The sequence below is a fragment of the Neomonachus schauinslandi genome, chromosome 10, assembly GCF_002201575.2.
Source record: "Neomonachus schauinslandi chromosome 10, ASM220157v2, whole genome shotgun sequence".
Lineage (NCBI taxonomy): Eukaryota > Metazoa > Chordata > Mammalia > Carnivora > Phocidae > Neomonachus > Neomonachus schauinslandi.
The window spans coordinates 48829445-48845198 of record NC_058412.1 but is presented as its reverse complement, the minus strand read 5'-3'; the positions used below and the strand labels follow the sequence as shown (position 1 = coordinate 48845198).

Genomic DNA, 15754 nt, shown 5'->3' with positions numbered 1-15754 from the left:
ACAGTAGGCTCAAGATCTCTATGAGGGTTTTTGTTATTGAGGATTAGGCTGTATCTTTCCCCAAAACTAACCAAGAAAGGAGCAGCACCCTAGGAAGAATTTTTTTTTCTTTCCCTCCTCTCCTCCTCCTTCCTCTTCTTCTTCTTCTCCCTTCTCCCCCTTTTGTTCTTGCTCTTCCTCTTCCCCTTTCTCTTCTTCTTCTCCTCCTCCATCCTCTCCTCCTCCTCCTCCTCCTTCTTTTCCTTCTCTTCCTCCTGCTTCTTTTTTTAAAAAAGATTTTATTTATATATTTGACAGAGAGAGGCACAGTGAGAGAGGGAACACAAGTAGGGGGAGTGGGAGAGGGAGAAGCAGGCTTCCCGCCGAGCAGGGAGCCCAAAGCGGGGCTTGATCCCAGGACCCTGGGACCATGACCTGAGCCCAAGGCAGACTCTTAACGAGTGGGCCACCCAGGCGCCCCTCCTCCTCCTGCTTCTATCTCCCTCTCAGTCTCTCTCTTGTTATTTGCTCCCTACTCCCTGCCCTTGGTCAATTCTGTTAAATTTCACAAGTATTTGCTGAATTTTTGGCATCCATTATTACTGGGTAAGGCCACACGGGATTTACATATCCAGTAAAGATGATTCCTGCCCATCAAAGTCTCACTGCATAAAGCGGGGGGAGGACACATGCAAGACAATGATTTGAGGTGAAACAGAAGCACCCACAAAATATGATGAGAAAACAAAGGGTAATAATAATAGCTAGCATTGGTCGAGGGCTTACAATATGTGAAGCCTTAGGTTAAGAGTTTTCCATGGACTTCCTCACTTAATCCTCACCCTAACCCTATTAGCAGGTACTAGTATCATTCCCATTTTATAGCTAGTTTACAAGTTAACTTGTTCACCCAGCTAGTTAATAGCAGAAGATTCCTACTTTTGCCTGGCATACCCTTTACTCTCTCTACCTACTCAAGTCCCAACCCTGATGCTCCCGAGCAGAACCCACTTGGCTGTGAGCCTTCCCAGACACACCTATTTGGAGACAGTGGACCCCAGTGGAAGTGCACAGACCTTAACGTCAAACATACTTCCTCTGCCATCCCTGCACTTGCCCTTGGGGGTAGGGTGGAGAAGCATGTTTTACAAAAATCCCTAGTGGACTTATGTCTTAAGATGGGTTTCCCAGAAGCAGACCCTGAAGTGAGGATACACAGGCAAGTGATTTAAGGAAGTGCTTGCAGGGGAAACCAGAGAGCAGAGTAAGAGAAGCAGCACAAGAAAGGGGAGGAAGCCCAGCAGGGGACCTCTCAGATAGAGTCCCACAAGGGTGGCTTCACCCTGGTCCCCAGGCAGCTCTGGTGTAAAAGCCTGACTGGATGCAACTGGGCTTTCACGCTGACCTATCAGTGATTGGAGAAGGCACACTCTGGGGGGAGGTAAAGTCCCATGCTTTCCACAGGGGCTGGGAAAGGGCTCCGGTAGGCCGAGGGCAGTCTTGCAAAGAAGAGCTTCAGTCACAGGCTGTTGGGAGAGAAAGCATGGGGAGGAGGCCAGAGGACAGCCACACACACACACGCACACACACACACACACACACACACACAGGATGGGAGGAAATGTGGAGCACTGACAAATCCCTGCTGTAGAGGGGTGCATCAGAGTCTCCATGTGGGGGAAGATGGTGAGGCTGACCCATTGTTCCTTGCCCTGCCCCCACCCAGTCTTACCCCATTTCAAGAAGTGCGGTCCTTGAAGTCTTCAGGGGAAGTCAGGTCATACGCTGATAGTGGGGGGTTAGGGGGGAAACATGGGTAGGTTACAGCAGGTTGAGGAGAGAGGAAATACAACAGGCAGTCAACTAAAGATAAATAGCAAAAATGTCCCGGGCACTGAGGGTCGAGCTGAAGGCAGCCATTACTGATGATGGAAAGTGTACTGGGTGGTAGCTGTGTGGTAGGCGGTAAGTGCTACTTGTGGGTTATCTTTCTCAACCCTCACCCCCGGCTCCCAGGAGCCCACACTCTTAACTACTCCTTAAATGCTTCCCTTCGTGATTAGGTGTATCAGTCAGAGTGCATTCAGGGAACCTCTTTAAAACAGAGGTTACTGAAATAGCCAATAAACATATGAAAAAGTGTTTTGCTTCATTAATCATCAGGAAAATGCAGATTAAAACTATATATGGCAGCCTGGACAAAATGAAGAGCTGACAATACCAACTGTTGTTAAGAATGTGGGACAAGCACAGTGCCCACTCATGATGGTGGCAGTGTCGACTGGTACAAACACTGTAAAACTATCTACTGTTTGGGAATGTTTACTAAAGCTGAACATACAAATAACCAATCACATAATTCCACTCACAGGTATTACCCAAGAGAACTGCATGCATAACTTTACCAAAAGACATATTCAAGAATATTCATGGCCACCCTCTTCGTAATAGCCCCAATTTAGAAACTCTTAAATGTCCAGCAATAGCACAACAGATAAAATACATTGTGGTGTAGCAATGTATTGGAACACTATATGACAACGAGGATGAATTACAGCTATATATATAGCATGGATAAATTTCATAGATATAATATTGAATGAAAGAAGTACCTACTATACGATTCCATTTATATAAAGAACAGGCAAAACGGTTGCTGTTAGAAGTCAGGCTATTGAGGGGCGCCTGGGTGGCTCAGATGGTTAAGCCTCTGCCTTCGGCTCAGGTCACGATCCCGGGGTCCTGGGATCGGGTCCCGTGTCGGGCTCCCTGCTCAGCGGGGAGCCTGCTTCTCCCTCTGCTGCTGCCTCTCTCTATCTCTCTCTCTGACTCTCATGAATAAATAAAACATTAAAAAAAAAAAGAAGTCAGGCTATTGATTACTTCTGGTGGGTAGTAACTGGCAGGACAAATGGATGCTGGAGATGCTAGCAATGCTCTATATCTTTATCTGAATCCAAGTAACGTACAGTTTGTCAAAATTTCATTAACCTGCATACTTATGATGCAAGCTCTTTTCTTCACTACATACGACACTTTAAAGTGTAAAAAATATAATAACTTTTAGTAACTCTAACTTTAAGGAGAAGTTTAGTTACCTGTCTGCACCTAACTTTCCTAACAACTTCCTCATTTAAACTTCACAATGACCCTGATGGCAGCAAAGGCAGAGAGACCTTCTGGGTGCTGAGAGCCTCTCTCAAACTTTTTTTTTTTAAAGGTTTTATTTATTTATTTGACGAGAGAGACACAAGCAGGGGAAGTGGGAGAGGGAGAAGCAGGCTTCCTGCTGAGCAGGGAGCCCAATGCGGGACTCCATCCCAGGATCCTGGGACCATGACCTGAGCCGAAGGCAGACACTTAACAACTGAGCCACCCAGGCGCCCCATCTCTCAAACTTTTTTTGATGAATATTTTCCAAGTCTGAGTTCACATTGATAAAGGAATGTACGCAGTATTTTGACACGAAGGTGGCTGTGAGAATGGGAGCAGAGGATGGGACAGACTTTAGCTGTTCCAATATCCATTGGTGCTCCATCTAGGTTATCCTAAATAAATTTATAACCCATATTTTTAAAAAATGTGCTTAATATATGAACATCACTTCAGCCATCCCATATAAACATCAGTATAAGAAAAAGGTCTTGTGCTTTTTATGCAAGACAGGTGTCCCAGCCACCGACCCCTCCCCAACCCCTTGCAATCAGGTCCCTGTTTCCTAAAACCTCCCACCTCTGAGTGCTGCCTGAAGGCCGGTTTGACTGTTGGACTCCTGCGTTGACTCTTGTGGTTTCAACAGTGGAAGGTGGAAATACCCTCTAATAACATTTCATAAAGCGTTAGTTCTGAGGTCGTTATGACAACGGGGTGTGGCAGGACAAAGCCAGTCAGGGCCTCACCCGGGGGCAGCAGCTCAGAACTGTCCCTGCCCCTCGGCAGAGCAGAGCGCAGCTCTCCACCGACAGGGGTACTCCAGTTTTAAACACCAGCAAGTCTCTACCCGGGTTCTGCTCAGCCTTTGACAAATCCCATTCAGAATCTTCACCCCCGCCGTGTTCACGCCCACAGGACCCAATCTATCTGGTTTAAACGAGTTCCACTCATGTCCTGAGCCTCCACCCACTTTAGCCTAATAGGATTTTTGGCTACTACGCAAATCGAGTGAACGTTTATTTATTCATTCAAAAGACAAAATAAGAGGTGGAGTGTAATGAACTAATTTGATTTATTCAGTAATGTGCCAGCATTGTGCTGCGCGTCGCAGTGAATGGGAAAAAGTTAATTTGTGTACATCATCAGATTGTGTCATTTTCCTACTTAAAATAGTCCAGTTGCTACCCATATTAGAATAAAAAGCAAACACCTGGAAAAGCCTCGCTTACAATTACAGTTATTTTGATTTGTCTTTAGCTATGACTTAAAAGTTACACAAAAATACAAAGGTGATGAGATTGGTGAGTTTATGCCTCTTTTACGATGTTGCTGTTCGACAAAAACCGAGAGGCTTAACCCCCGTAACAACCGCAGGTACTAAGTCTCCCGCAGCCCCCACACCGTAAGTCTGTCCCATCTAGCTTCGCTCATCCACAAACATCGCGAGAACAGAGCCGTCCCTTTGGCCCCACCCCCAGCCGGCTCAACCCCACCCACTTCTTGCCTGGCGATCTCCTGACGTCATAGGCGCGCCGGAGCGCTGGAACGGCTGTACCGAGGGCGGAAATGCTCTCGGCGGAAGTGGTAGCTGCGCAAGTTGTGGGTGGAATGACCGCGGGCCGGCTCCTTCGAAGGCTGTTGCGAGCACCTTCCAGCTCCATGGCCCAGAGCCCGGTCGGTGGCGTGTGCCCCTTGAGGGGCTTGCACGCGGAGCGCGGGCCTCGAAGGCTCTCCATCGAAGGAAATATTGGTAAGGGCCGGAAAGTGGCTGCAAGCCTGAGAGGCTGAGAAAGGGAGCTGGGCCCAGACCCCCCCCCCCACTTCCCTGTGGTCTGATGCCGCGGGGCCTTTCCCCTCCCAAAGAGGCCTTTGCTTCTTTGATTTTTAGGATGTCAGGCCTCGGTACTCCTCCACGGCCACGAAGTCTGTAGCTAGGACAAGAGTTCTACCAGCTTGTTCTGATCGAAATGGATGCGAACAAGGAGCAGGGTGTAATTTCTTTGTTCTCCTAAGATAGGGTTGCCAGATTTAGGGGGGAAAAAGGTGCTCATTTAAAATAGGATTTCAGATAACGAATACTGTTTTAGTGTGTGTCCTATGCAATATTTGGGACATAAACTAGAAAAAAATTATTTACAGTTAAAATTTAACTGATGTCCTGTATTTTCTCTGGCAGCTCTACCTTAAGAGTTCCTAAAGTTCAGTCATTCAAATACCACTTAACACTAATTTTACCGTGTCTCTCTTCTAGTCCCATATAATTTCTTAACGTTTTTCTTATAAGAAACTCACTTTTTAAACTTAAAACATGTATTAAAAGTAACTTATAACAGTAGAGACCCAGTATCTTAAATAAAAAGTAATCATAAAACGAAATGAACGCAAAACACTTCAGTTTAATGTTACCAAATTCTGACTTGATGGTTTTACTAGCTAAGGTGCTGAGCCCTAAGGAGATTAGCAAGTGTTGAGTATTGAAGGCATTCTAGCAGCAAATTAAGAGTTTCTTATTTTATTCATTCAACAAATAACCCTTTGAGCAACTTCTGTTTGCCAGCACTGTTCTTGGCCCTGAGGATACAGCACTGAACAGAACAAATAAAAATCTCTCGTGGCACTCTAGTAGTGATAAACAATATAAATTAAGTAAACAATGTATTAGATAGTAATGAGTGTGATGGGGAAAATTCAGGGATGAGTGATTGAGGGAAATGGCAGTTTTAAATAGGGTAGTCAAGACAGGCCTCACCGAGAAGGTGACATTGGGACAAAAACCAGAAGACAATGAGGGAATGAAACAATGTAGGTAACTGGGAGAAGAATCTTCCAGGCAGAGGGAAGACCAAGTGCAAAGGCCCTGAGGTGGATAGTGTGTTCCGGGAACAGGAGGAAAGCTGTTGTGGCTGGAGCAGAGTGAGCAAGGGGGAGAATGGAAGGAGATGAGGTGTGAAGGTAAGGAATGGCTGGATTGTATAGGCCTTTAGCCCGTGGTGGATTTTTACTTACCATTGGAAAAGGTTTGAGCTGTCAAGGGACATGATTTGACTTAAATTATGAAAAGGTGATTCTGGCTGATACGTTGAAAGTAGAAGGTGTCAGGAGGCTATTGCAATGATGAGTTGCCGTGAGTTGGAGCAGAGTGTTAATGGTGATGGTAAGAGGCAGTTGGGTTCCAGTTACAGTTTAAGGCAGGCCGAACTGGATTTGGTAACAGATGGGTGAATGTGAGATAAAGAGATCAATCATTTTGGCCTGAGCAACTTGAAAAATGGGAGTTCCAAATTTTCTTAAATGGAGAAGCATGGGAAAAGATACACGGGGCAAGGGATGGTTTCAAGATTCTATCTTTAGCCATTTTAGGTTTTTAGGTGCTTATTAGATATCTAAGTGGAGATGGTGAAGAGGCAGTTGGATATATAAGTCTGGAGTTCAGAGTCTCCTTGGACTGGAGGTATAAATGTAGATGGTGTTTGAAGGCAGGAGACCTTGTGTGTTGATGGAAAGGAGATTGGGGAAGGAACCAGGCAAAAGAGACTGAAAGGGAATGACCACTGAGGTCGGAGCAAAACCAAAAGAGAATGGTAACTTGGAAGCCAAATGAAGAAAGGTGTTCAAGGGGTGGGAATGTTCAACTGTGTAATGCTGTTTAAGTAACAGAGCTTTTTGGTGAACTTGAGAAGAACAGTTTTTAGGGACAGTAGGGGTGAACGTCTGATCGGCATAGGTTCAAGGAAAATGGGAAGTGAGGAACTGGAGACAGTGGATTAAGACAACTGTTCGGAAGTTTTCCTAAAAAGGGAAGACATAGGGTGGTAACTGAAATGGGGAGGGTTTGAGGGAGTTGTTTCCAGTTTTTTCTTTTTGTAAGAGGAATTAGATCATGTTTGTAAGCTGGTGAAAATGGTCTAGTAGAGAGGGGAAAAAATTGGTGGAGCAGGAGACAGGGTATAATTACTGGAGTGATTTTAGTAAGCAAGAAGGAATGGAGTCTTGCCGAAGTGGAGAGAGGTTAGCCTAAGCTAGGAGCGCAGTCTATCACTCGTTAACAGTGTGAATGGCAACAGGAGTGAGTACTGACTCGAGTAGGCGTGGTGGGAACGTGGGGAAGGTCTTTTGGTTGTTTTCTCAGTGAAACAGGGAGAAGGCTCAGCTAAGCAGAATGAGCATGAAGAGAGAGGAAAGACATGAATTAGTCTAGCAAGTGAGCAAGAGAAATGTAGAGCTGCCAGTTAGCATTAAGGACCCACTTGGACTTAGTGGTCATGAATTTAAAGTGAGACCAGTCACCACATCTGTTTTTTGTGTTTCTCCAGCCAAATCAGAAACATCAAAAAGATTGAAAAGGGAGGGTCCTGCTCCCTGCCTCATGGTGTTAAAGATGTTCTTTGGGAAACATGCCTCTAAAGGAAGCTCTGTTCTCAGAGCCCAGAGAAGTACCAAAGTACTTCACACAATAAGTACTTGGACAGGCCATCAGGTGAAGTTTGAGCTCCCTCTCCCAATTTCCCTGACCTTTGCTTTTTAACCTTTCTAGATGGATATACTTCTTCCTTGCTTTTACTCGAATCAAGACTTACTGAGTACCTGCTATGAGGGTAGACTCCCCTGTGGTACAGTTCCTGTCCTTTAAAGAGCTCATAACCAGATGGGAGGAGCAGACTTCTAAATACAATTCCTATACCATGTGATGAGTGCCATAGTCGCTTGGGTATGGGAACTCAGAATCTCTGGGGTAGGAATTCTCGAGGGGGAGATGACGAAGGAATGTTCCAGGTACAGGAAGTCACATTTGCCAAGGCAAAAGCCTGAAGAAACATGCAGTCTTAAGAACAGGGTTGTGCCTGGATGGCAGAACAAGAGGCTGGAAGGGTAGACTTGCCAGATGTTGAACAGCCTGTGCAGCATGCTAGGAGTTTGTTGTGTAGGTGGTGAGAGGCTACTGAAGACTTGAGGCCGGCATGTGCCATGACCAGATTCATTTTTTTTTTTAAGATTTTATTTATTTGAGAGAGAGAGTGAGAGAGAACATGAGCAGGGTGAAGGGCGGAGGGAGAAGCAGACTCCCCGCTGAGCAGGGAGCCCGAAGTGGGGCTTGATCCCAGGACCCCGGGATCATGACCTGAGCCAAAAGGAGACGCTTAACGACTGGGCCACCCAGATTCATTTTAAAAAAGAAATTGGCCGGAAGGAACGAACAGAAAGCTTCAAAAGCAGGCACTTTCTTTGTATGTCTTGTTTGCGACAGTACCCACAGTACCATGCATCCGTTGTGTGGAGTGAATGAGCAGGAACAGAATTTGGAGTAGATAGTTTTGTGGCTGTCGTTGTAGTTGGAATGTGGGAAGATGTAGGGCTGGGCAGAGGGGCTGGAAGGACAGAGAAGAATGGAGGTTTGAGAGGGATTTCAGAAGTGGCATTGACAGGACTAGGTGGCCACTTGGAGGTGAGGGATAGAGGCATAGCGGATGACGGTGAGGTTATAGTTTGGACGCTGACTGAAAACTGAGGATGGGAATAAAGGAAGAAGTCTGGGGACGTTAGAGTGATAGATTTGGTTATCAGGTGCCTCTGAGACATACATAGATGTTCTGAGGTAGATTAGGACACGTGCCTGAAATCGAGAGAGATGGGACTGAGATTTCAGATACGGAAGTTGTTGATTGTGGGGGTAGTTGTTGAAGCCTTGGAAGTGAATGCACTTGCCCAAGGAAAATGTGACTAATGGCAAGTGGACTGGGGGCCCCTAATCTGGCTGTTTCTAGTTTTACCTCCTACTACTCTCCATCACCCCACACACCGTGATGACTGTCCTCAGGCAGAATTAGTCACTGCCTCCTCTGTGTGCTCTCCTAACATTCTGTACCCACAACTGCTGCAGCACTTGAGTTCTGTGAGGATTGTTTGCACATTCAACACTTCCCTGGGTTGGCCACTTAGTGTCTTGCTCATCTTTGTATCAGCAGCACCTAACCCCCTGCCTGACCCGTTGTGTTTTTTCAGTGTTTATCAGATACTTGACTCCTGCGCTGTGATACCATGTGGAAGTTAGTCATTGGTGCCCACGGAGGGAATATTTTAAGCTGCTTTAAAATCAAGGCAGGAGTGATCTTGTTCTTTAATCACAGGTGGCATCCCCAAACAAATCAGTACCCCTCCAGGACACCTAAATAAGGGAAGGTAAACCCCTGTCCTAACTGAAATTAGATATGTTTAGAGGGGCTTTTCTTGTAGTCATGCTGCTCTGAGTCCTGTTGATCTGATTCTGTAAGTGCAGACCATAACACTTAAGGAAAATGGGTCAGTGAGGTGGCACCTAATGGCGCCCAGTATGAGTTAAGAAGCCATATGCCATGTGTGATGGAAAATGAAAAGTTTGGTGCCTAGAATTCCTTAAGACCTAAGAAATGAAATACTTAGTCTATCTTCTAAGTGTATTCATGGCTACAGTGTATTATTGCCTTCCCAAACCAGCTATTTTATAATTACAGACCTCAATTGAAGAAAGGATTGCTGTATGAGATACTGGCAGTGAGTCATCTCAGAGCATTCTCACTTTGATTTTCAAAGACCCCACCAAAAAAGAAGAAACTTTGTCACTTTTACAGTCTAGAGACTTCTACATAAAGCAGAGAGAGCTTCCCTAATAGTATGTTCCATACAGTCTAACGTTACTAATGTGCATCTATTGCTTTTATTGCATATAAACAGTTGGGCAAAGAATCCTAGGGGAAAAAAGCCCTATTTATTCTAAACATTGTATATTGGAGTCTTTGTTTCTGTGATTCACCTCATTCCATCCATCTCCATTCCTGGTATCTGGCTGGATACTCAGGGTGCAAAGGGAACAAGGTCAGTTTGTGTCTTCAAAAAGCAAGTGGAGAGAGTGACGGGTCACAAATAATTATAATGTAATACCTTGGTAAGTCAGGGCAGGCAGTGGTTACCTCTGCCCCTCGGGGTGAAGTGGACCAGAGAGAGTTCAAGAAGGCTTCACTGAGAAGGCGATAATGAAAGGATGAATCGTATGCTGGGAGCTGAGAGCAACTTTTGTTGTTGTGAAGCATAGTTTCCCATGGGAAAAACAGTAAGAGGAATCAGAGCAAAAAGGTATTAAGTTTCTTTTAAGCCTGCTGAGTGATTTTTGTTAAGTTTGCCCAGAATGCTTTTGGGCTCAGAGCCTTTCTGATCCTGGGTACTTGGTTTCAGGGGTGGAGTATAAGCTCCTCGAGGGCAGGGTCTCCGCCTAGTTCATCGGTTTAATTACAGTACCTAGCACTTGGTAGCTCTTCCATAAACACCCAGTAAGTGAATGAGTAGATGGATACAGCATCAAATGTAAAGCCTAAAATACAGGCTTCACATGTTCTTTGGAAGACTTTTTTTTTTTAAAGATAGCTTTACATTTACTGCCTTAGTTTGCTTTTTGGTACAAGGTTTCAGAATTGGATTTTTGCCATGTTTTAAATTTTGTTCAGGCTAGGAAAATGCCTGGAGGTGATGGTATGTTTAAGAGGCTCACACAAAATACAACTGTATTACATTGAAAGTAATATATTATTCGGGGTGTTACATCAGATACTATCTAATTGCTAGGTTTTAGCAGAATGTAGCAATAGCAGGCATCATAGTTTATAGAAAAATTTGTGGAGAGAAAAAAATCATGACTTAGGAAAGGATGGAAATTAGCAACAGAACTCTTTGATGTAGCTTGTGGAATGACAGTCCTGGTGTTAATAAAAATCAACATGTTGTACTAATATACTCTAAGAAAGTACCTCCTACCCTTTTGCAAGTCATGGCACATATAATAAAGTTCAGTAAGAGCTAAGGTCTGAGAGGAAGGTTTGATTCTGAGATCTGATACCTCCCAAATCTCATGATATTAAAAAATATATTGAGAGATAACAGTGAACCTGAGATCTAACTAAATTGTGATAATGATACCATAAGAAGCTGGTGCTCTGCCGAGAGACCAAAGGAAGGACTTTGTCTTGTTTGCCCAGTGCTGCATGAAGAGGAGTGGCTTTTGGTGGACATGAGTGTTCTGCTCCCTAGGAGGAGGCCAGTGTAGCAGGAAAGAAGCAGGCAGGGATGCCTGGGTGGCTCAGTCGTTAAGCGTCTGCCTTTGTCCCAGGTCATGATTCCTGGGTCCTGGGATCGGGTTCCACATCAGGCTCCTTGCTCAGCGGGGAGCCTGCTTCTCCTTCTGCCTGCCGCTCCCTCTGCTTGTGCTCTCACGCTGTCTCTCTGGCAAATAAATAAAGTCTTAAAAAAAAGGAAAAAAGCAGACAACATCACTCTTAAGAAGACCCTGGGAACACTTTAAAACACATGTCTTAAGAAATTAAACAAAAAAACAGGGGCGCCTGGGTGGCTCGGATAGTTAAGTGTCTGACTCTTGATTTTGGCTCAGGTCAAGATCTCAGAGTTGTGAGACAGAGCCCTGCATTGGGCTCTGTTCTCAGTGGGGAGTCAGCTTGAGATTTTCTCTCCCCACTCCCCTTTGCTCCTCCCCCCTCAAATAAGTAAATCTTTTTTTTTTTTTTTTAAGATTTTATTTATTTATTTGACAGAGAGAGATAGCGAGAGCAGGAACACAGGAGGGGCAGTGGGAGAGGGAGAAGCAGGCTTCCCTCGGAGCAGGGAGCCCGATGCGGGGCTCGATCCCAGGACCCTGGGATCATGACCTGAGCCGAAGGCAGACTCCTAAGGACTGAGCCACCCAGGCGCCCCTCAGATAAGTAAATCTCAAACAACAACAACAATCAAAACCCAAGCAGGAAGAAAAAACTTATGCTTAGGTATTATAGCACTAAAAAGTGTTATGCTGTGTGTGGTTTTAATATGAATATATAACTTTGAATTATCTTTTAAAATTATTTCATATTTGTGGCTGGTGCCTGGCACAGCTGAGTTCCATTGGAATACAGCTTAAGAAATACTGTCATATGGCAAATGACCCAGGCTCTCCGAGCGCAAGAGCAACCTGGATGGCACAGCACTTAGGACCTGCCACCACCATTTACTGTCATTCTTTGCTGAAACTGGCTCCTGATTACTAAACTGGCTTTCCAGAAGCTTTTGAATGGGCAGTGGGGTGCAGGGCAGAAGTATTGTCCTGGTGTAATTGTTCCAGTAATTGGAACTGTATATTTCCCATTACATCAAAGTTGTTGGCATTCTGGGTTTTGTGTGTTTAAAAGGCATGAGTCGGTTCCTCAGAGTCCTGACTGCTTTTAGATGAACTAATAGTGTCTGATCTCAGAGGTGAAGCTGGCACTCCCTAACCCTCAGGGCCCTTCCTTTCCATCTGCAGTAGTTTCTTAGATTGTTTTTAACTTTTAAAAAATGTAATTCTAACGATCATTCAATCCCAGTGATCTCAATTGCCTTAATCTTTCCCTATTAATTAAAATAGCTTTTTGACTGGTAGGCAGGGACCACATTTTAGATTTAATCAACAACCTGCAGTCTAAATTATTTTAAAATAGGGGCTACTCAGAGCAGGCAGGCATATGATAATATATAAACTTAACCAATTTGTAATTCCTGTCAGTCTGTTAGGTACTTCATGGCAAGCCTCTAGGCTTTTATTCAGTAGTCTGGTATGTGGTTTTAGAGCCTATATATATATTTTTAAAAACTACCTCTGTTGATTTTGATCAGATTGTTCTGGATAGCAACCTCAAATAGAAGTATGCATTAGGGGGTGCCTGGGTGGCTCAGTTGTTAAGTGTCTGCCTTCAGCTCAGGTCATGATCCCAGGGTCCTGGGATCGAGCCCCGAATCGGGCTCCCTGCTCAGCCGGAAGCCTGCTTCTTCCTCTCCCACTCCCCCTGCTTGTGTTCCCTCTCTTCTCTCGCTGTCTCTCTCTCTCTGTCAAACAAATAAAATCTTAAAAAAAAAAAAAAGTATGCATTAGGATCACTTGGGGCATACTTACAAATGTGGATTCCTGGGTCCCAACCCCAGAGAGTCAGATCCTGTTAAGAAACCAAAATTAAGACCCATGAAGCAATCAAAACACTTAAATGCTAAACATGTCATAAGCAGTTAATAAATATTGTTTGATTCAATTGCCCAGTGTGGTAGGACTTCCATGTGAGCTAGAGACATTCTAAACTTCATGGAAGAGGTGGGGCCTTAGGCTTGGTAGAGGGAAGGGGTTTAGACGCAGGCCAGGAAGAGCAGGGGAAGGCATTTATTCACTGACGTATGGGAAGAGCAGAGGCTGGGCGGATGTGCAAAGGCACACATGGGCTGGGTAGAGATGGAACTGAGAGAGGAGCATGACTGTACAGAACACACAGACTCGTGTTGTTTGTTCTTAGCTTCTGTTGTTCAGACAGGGGCTGGAGTGCTGTGTAATCAGTGGCACACATTGGATATGTGGGCTCTTCTGAGACATCCCCTCATACCTGATCAGTAGCTGTAAGTGGCTGATAGAATTGACTTGAAAGGTGCCTCCCTTCCTTCTTTTGGTTCCATTTGGGTTCCTCCTCAGGGTAGAACTTGCTTGAGAAAGACCATCTCTCATAGAAGGGATTGAACTCCAAACATACTCTTAAGTCATTTTTTGATTTTTAACAAATGTCAGTTTCAGAGGGAACCAAAATTAGTAGTGTATTAAGTGTTTTATTCAGTCAGGTCATTGTGCTGGGCTCTGATTCCACCCTGTGTGCCCTAGAGGAGCCCCATCTTCTACCTGGAGAAACCGAATTACAATTGCAGTGATGAATTCTTACCCAGAAAGCCAGGCCAAATATAAAGGATGATTAGCTGATCCAGCTCAGAGGCATCAGGATCTGGGAAAGCTTTATACAGGGAGCACATCTGAGCAGAATCTTGAAGATTGAGTAGGAGTTGACCAGGTGAGGAGAGGAGGTGTTCCAGGAAATGGGAATGCATAGGCAAAATCACATTTGCAGGAAAGAACATGGCATGATAGGAGTTGCAAGGAGTTTGGTCAACAGGAGCTCAGGTGACTAAAAGAAGCTGAGGCTGGAGAGGTACACGCGGGGGCCAGATCTTGCTGTGTCTCCTAGACCATGCCAAAGGGTTGGATTTTTCGTGAAGGCAATAGGGTTTTTTTTTTTTTTTTTTTAAAGATTTTATTTATTTATTTGACAGAGAGAGAGAGAGAGCAGGAACACAAGCAGGGGGAACGGGAGAGGGAGAAGCAGGCTTCCAGCCGAGGAGGGAGCCCGATGTGGGACTCGATCCCAGGACCCTGGGATCATGACCTGAGCCGAAGGCAGACGCTTAACGACTGAGCCACCCAGGCGCCCGGCAATAGGGTTTTAAGCAGTGTTATTTTGTGTTCACTGTGGCTGCAGTATGAATGATGGATTAAAGAGGGCAAAGCCAGAGTCAGAGAGGCAAGAGATGAGAGCTTGATCTTGAGCTTGGAGGTGGGAATGGAGAGAAAAGGACAGATGGGGGAAATGTAGAAGGCAGGTGCAAAAGGACTTGGTGGCTACTTGAGGTTTGGCAGAGGAGGGAGAAGTTCTGACAGTGAGCGATGCTGCTACCGTCCCCTGAGGTCTGGGGTATGGGAGGACGTTCAGTTTGCTGGGGACGATGATGACTTCATTCATGTAGGGAGCAGATTGACTTTGAGGTGTTTGTGGGACATCCAAGTGGAGGTGTTTGGAGAGCTCTTAGATAGTGAGTCTGGAGCTCATGGAAGGTAATGGGCCAGACATTGGCGTAAATGGGAAGAGATCATTTGTTGTACTAGATTGGTTTCATCTCCAAAATATTCCTCAAAGCAACCACTACTTTCCACCTCCTCTGCCATCCCTTGGTTCAGGCTGCAATTATCTTCTAATTGCTTTGCCTGTTTCTGTGTCAGTCTATTCTTACACAGCTGGCAGAGTGATCTTTTAAAAATGAGATGGAATCTTATCATTCCCTGCTTAAAATCCATTGCCACTGACTTCCCATTGCTCTTAGAATAGATTCAAACTTCTTACCATGCTATGAGGTCGTGCCTGATCTGGCCTGGCCTGCCTACCTGCCTCTACACACATCTTGAGCCACTCTCGTCCCTCACTTGACCATGCCTCTTCTAGGCCCATGCTTCTCTTCTGTCTCGTCCTACACCAGGTTCTTTCTCTTTTCTGTGCCTTTGTTTATGCGGCTCTCTCTGCCTGGATTACCCTTCCCCTCGTCTGGCCTGGTTAACTCCTCACCTTTCAGATCTGAGCTCAGATAGCATTTTCTCCAGAGGAACCTTCCCCAGTCTCCTGAGCTGTATTAGAGCCATCCTGCATTTTTCTTTCCTAGCACTTAACACTTTGTTATTAGTTATTCCATGTTTGTTTAGTATCTCCCATACAAGCTCCGTGAGGGCAAAATCTGTCCTCTGTTTGGTTTACCATTGTACCCCAGTGCCGGACAGTCCTGAGCCCATAGTAAGCACTCCAATAAATATTGGTTAGGTTTGTTGAATGAATGAGGGTCATAATCTCAATTTTTCTTTCCTGAAAAACTTGCAGTTTTTACGCTGCCACAGAATAAATATGATTCAAGCCTTACAACTTATGTAGCTGATTTCCTCTACATTGGGTAGTCCTCTTACATTTTCAACTCTCATTAAATACTTGGCCTCTGGGAGGTT

The 15754-nt window shown here is 45.0% G+C and overlaps 1 protein-coding gene across 3 annotated transcripts in view; it reads left to right on the top strand.

Annotated features, from left to right (window-relative positions):
• Positions 1 to 4658: 4658 nt before the first annotated feature.
• DGUOK (deoxyguanosine kinase) overlaps positions 4659 to 15754 on the top strand; it is a 29926-nt gene continuing 18830 nt past the window's right edge. For all 3 annotated transcript variants that reach the window (XM_044918730.1, XM_044918729.1, XM_021699166.1), the window contains exon 1: positions 4659 to 4882. In XM_044918730.1, coding sequence (XP_044774665.1) covers positions 4699 to 4882 — 184 coding nt within the window. In that variant the 5' untranslated portion in view covers positions 4659 to 4698. The remainder of the gene's footprint in view (positions 4883 to 15754) is intronic.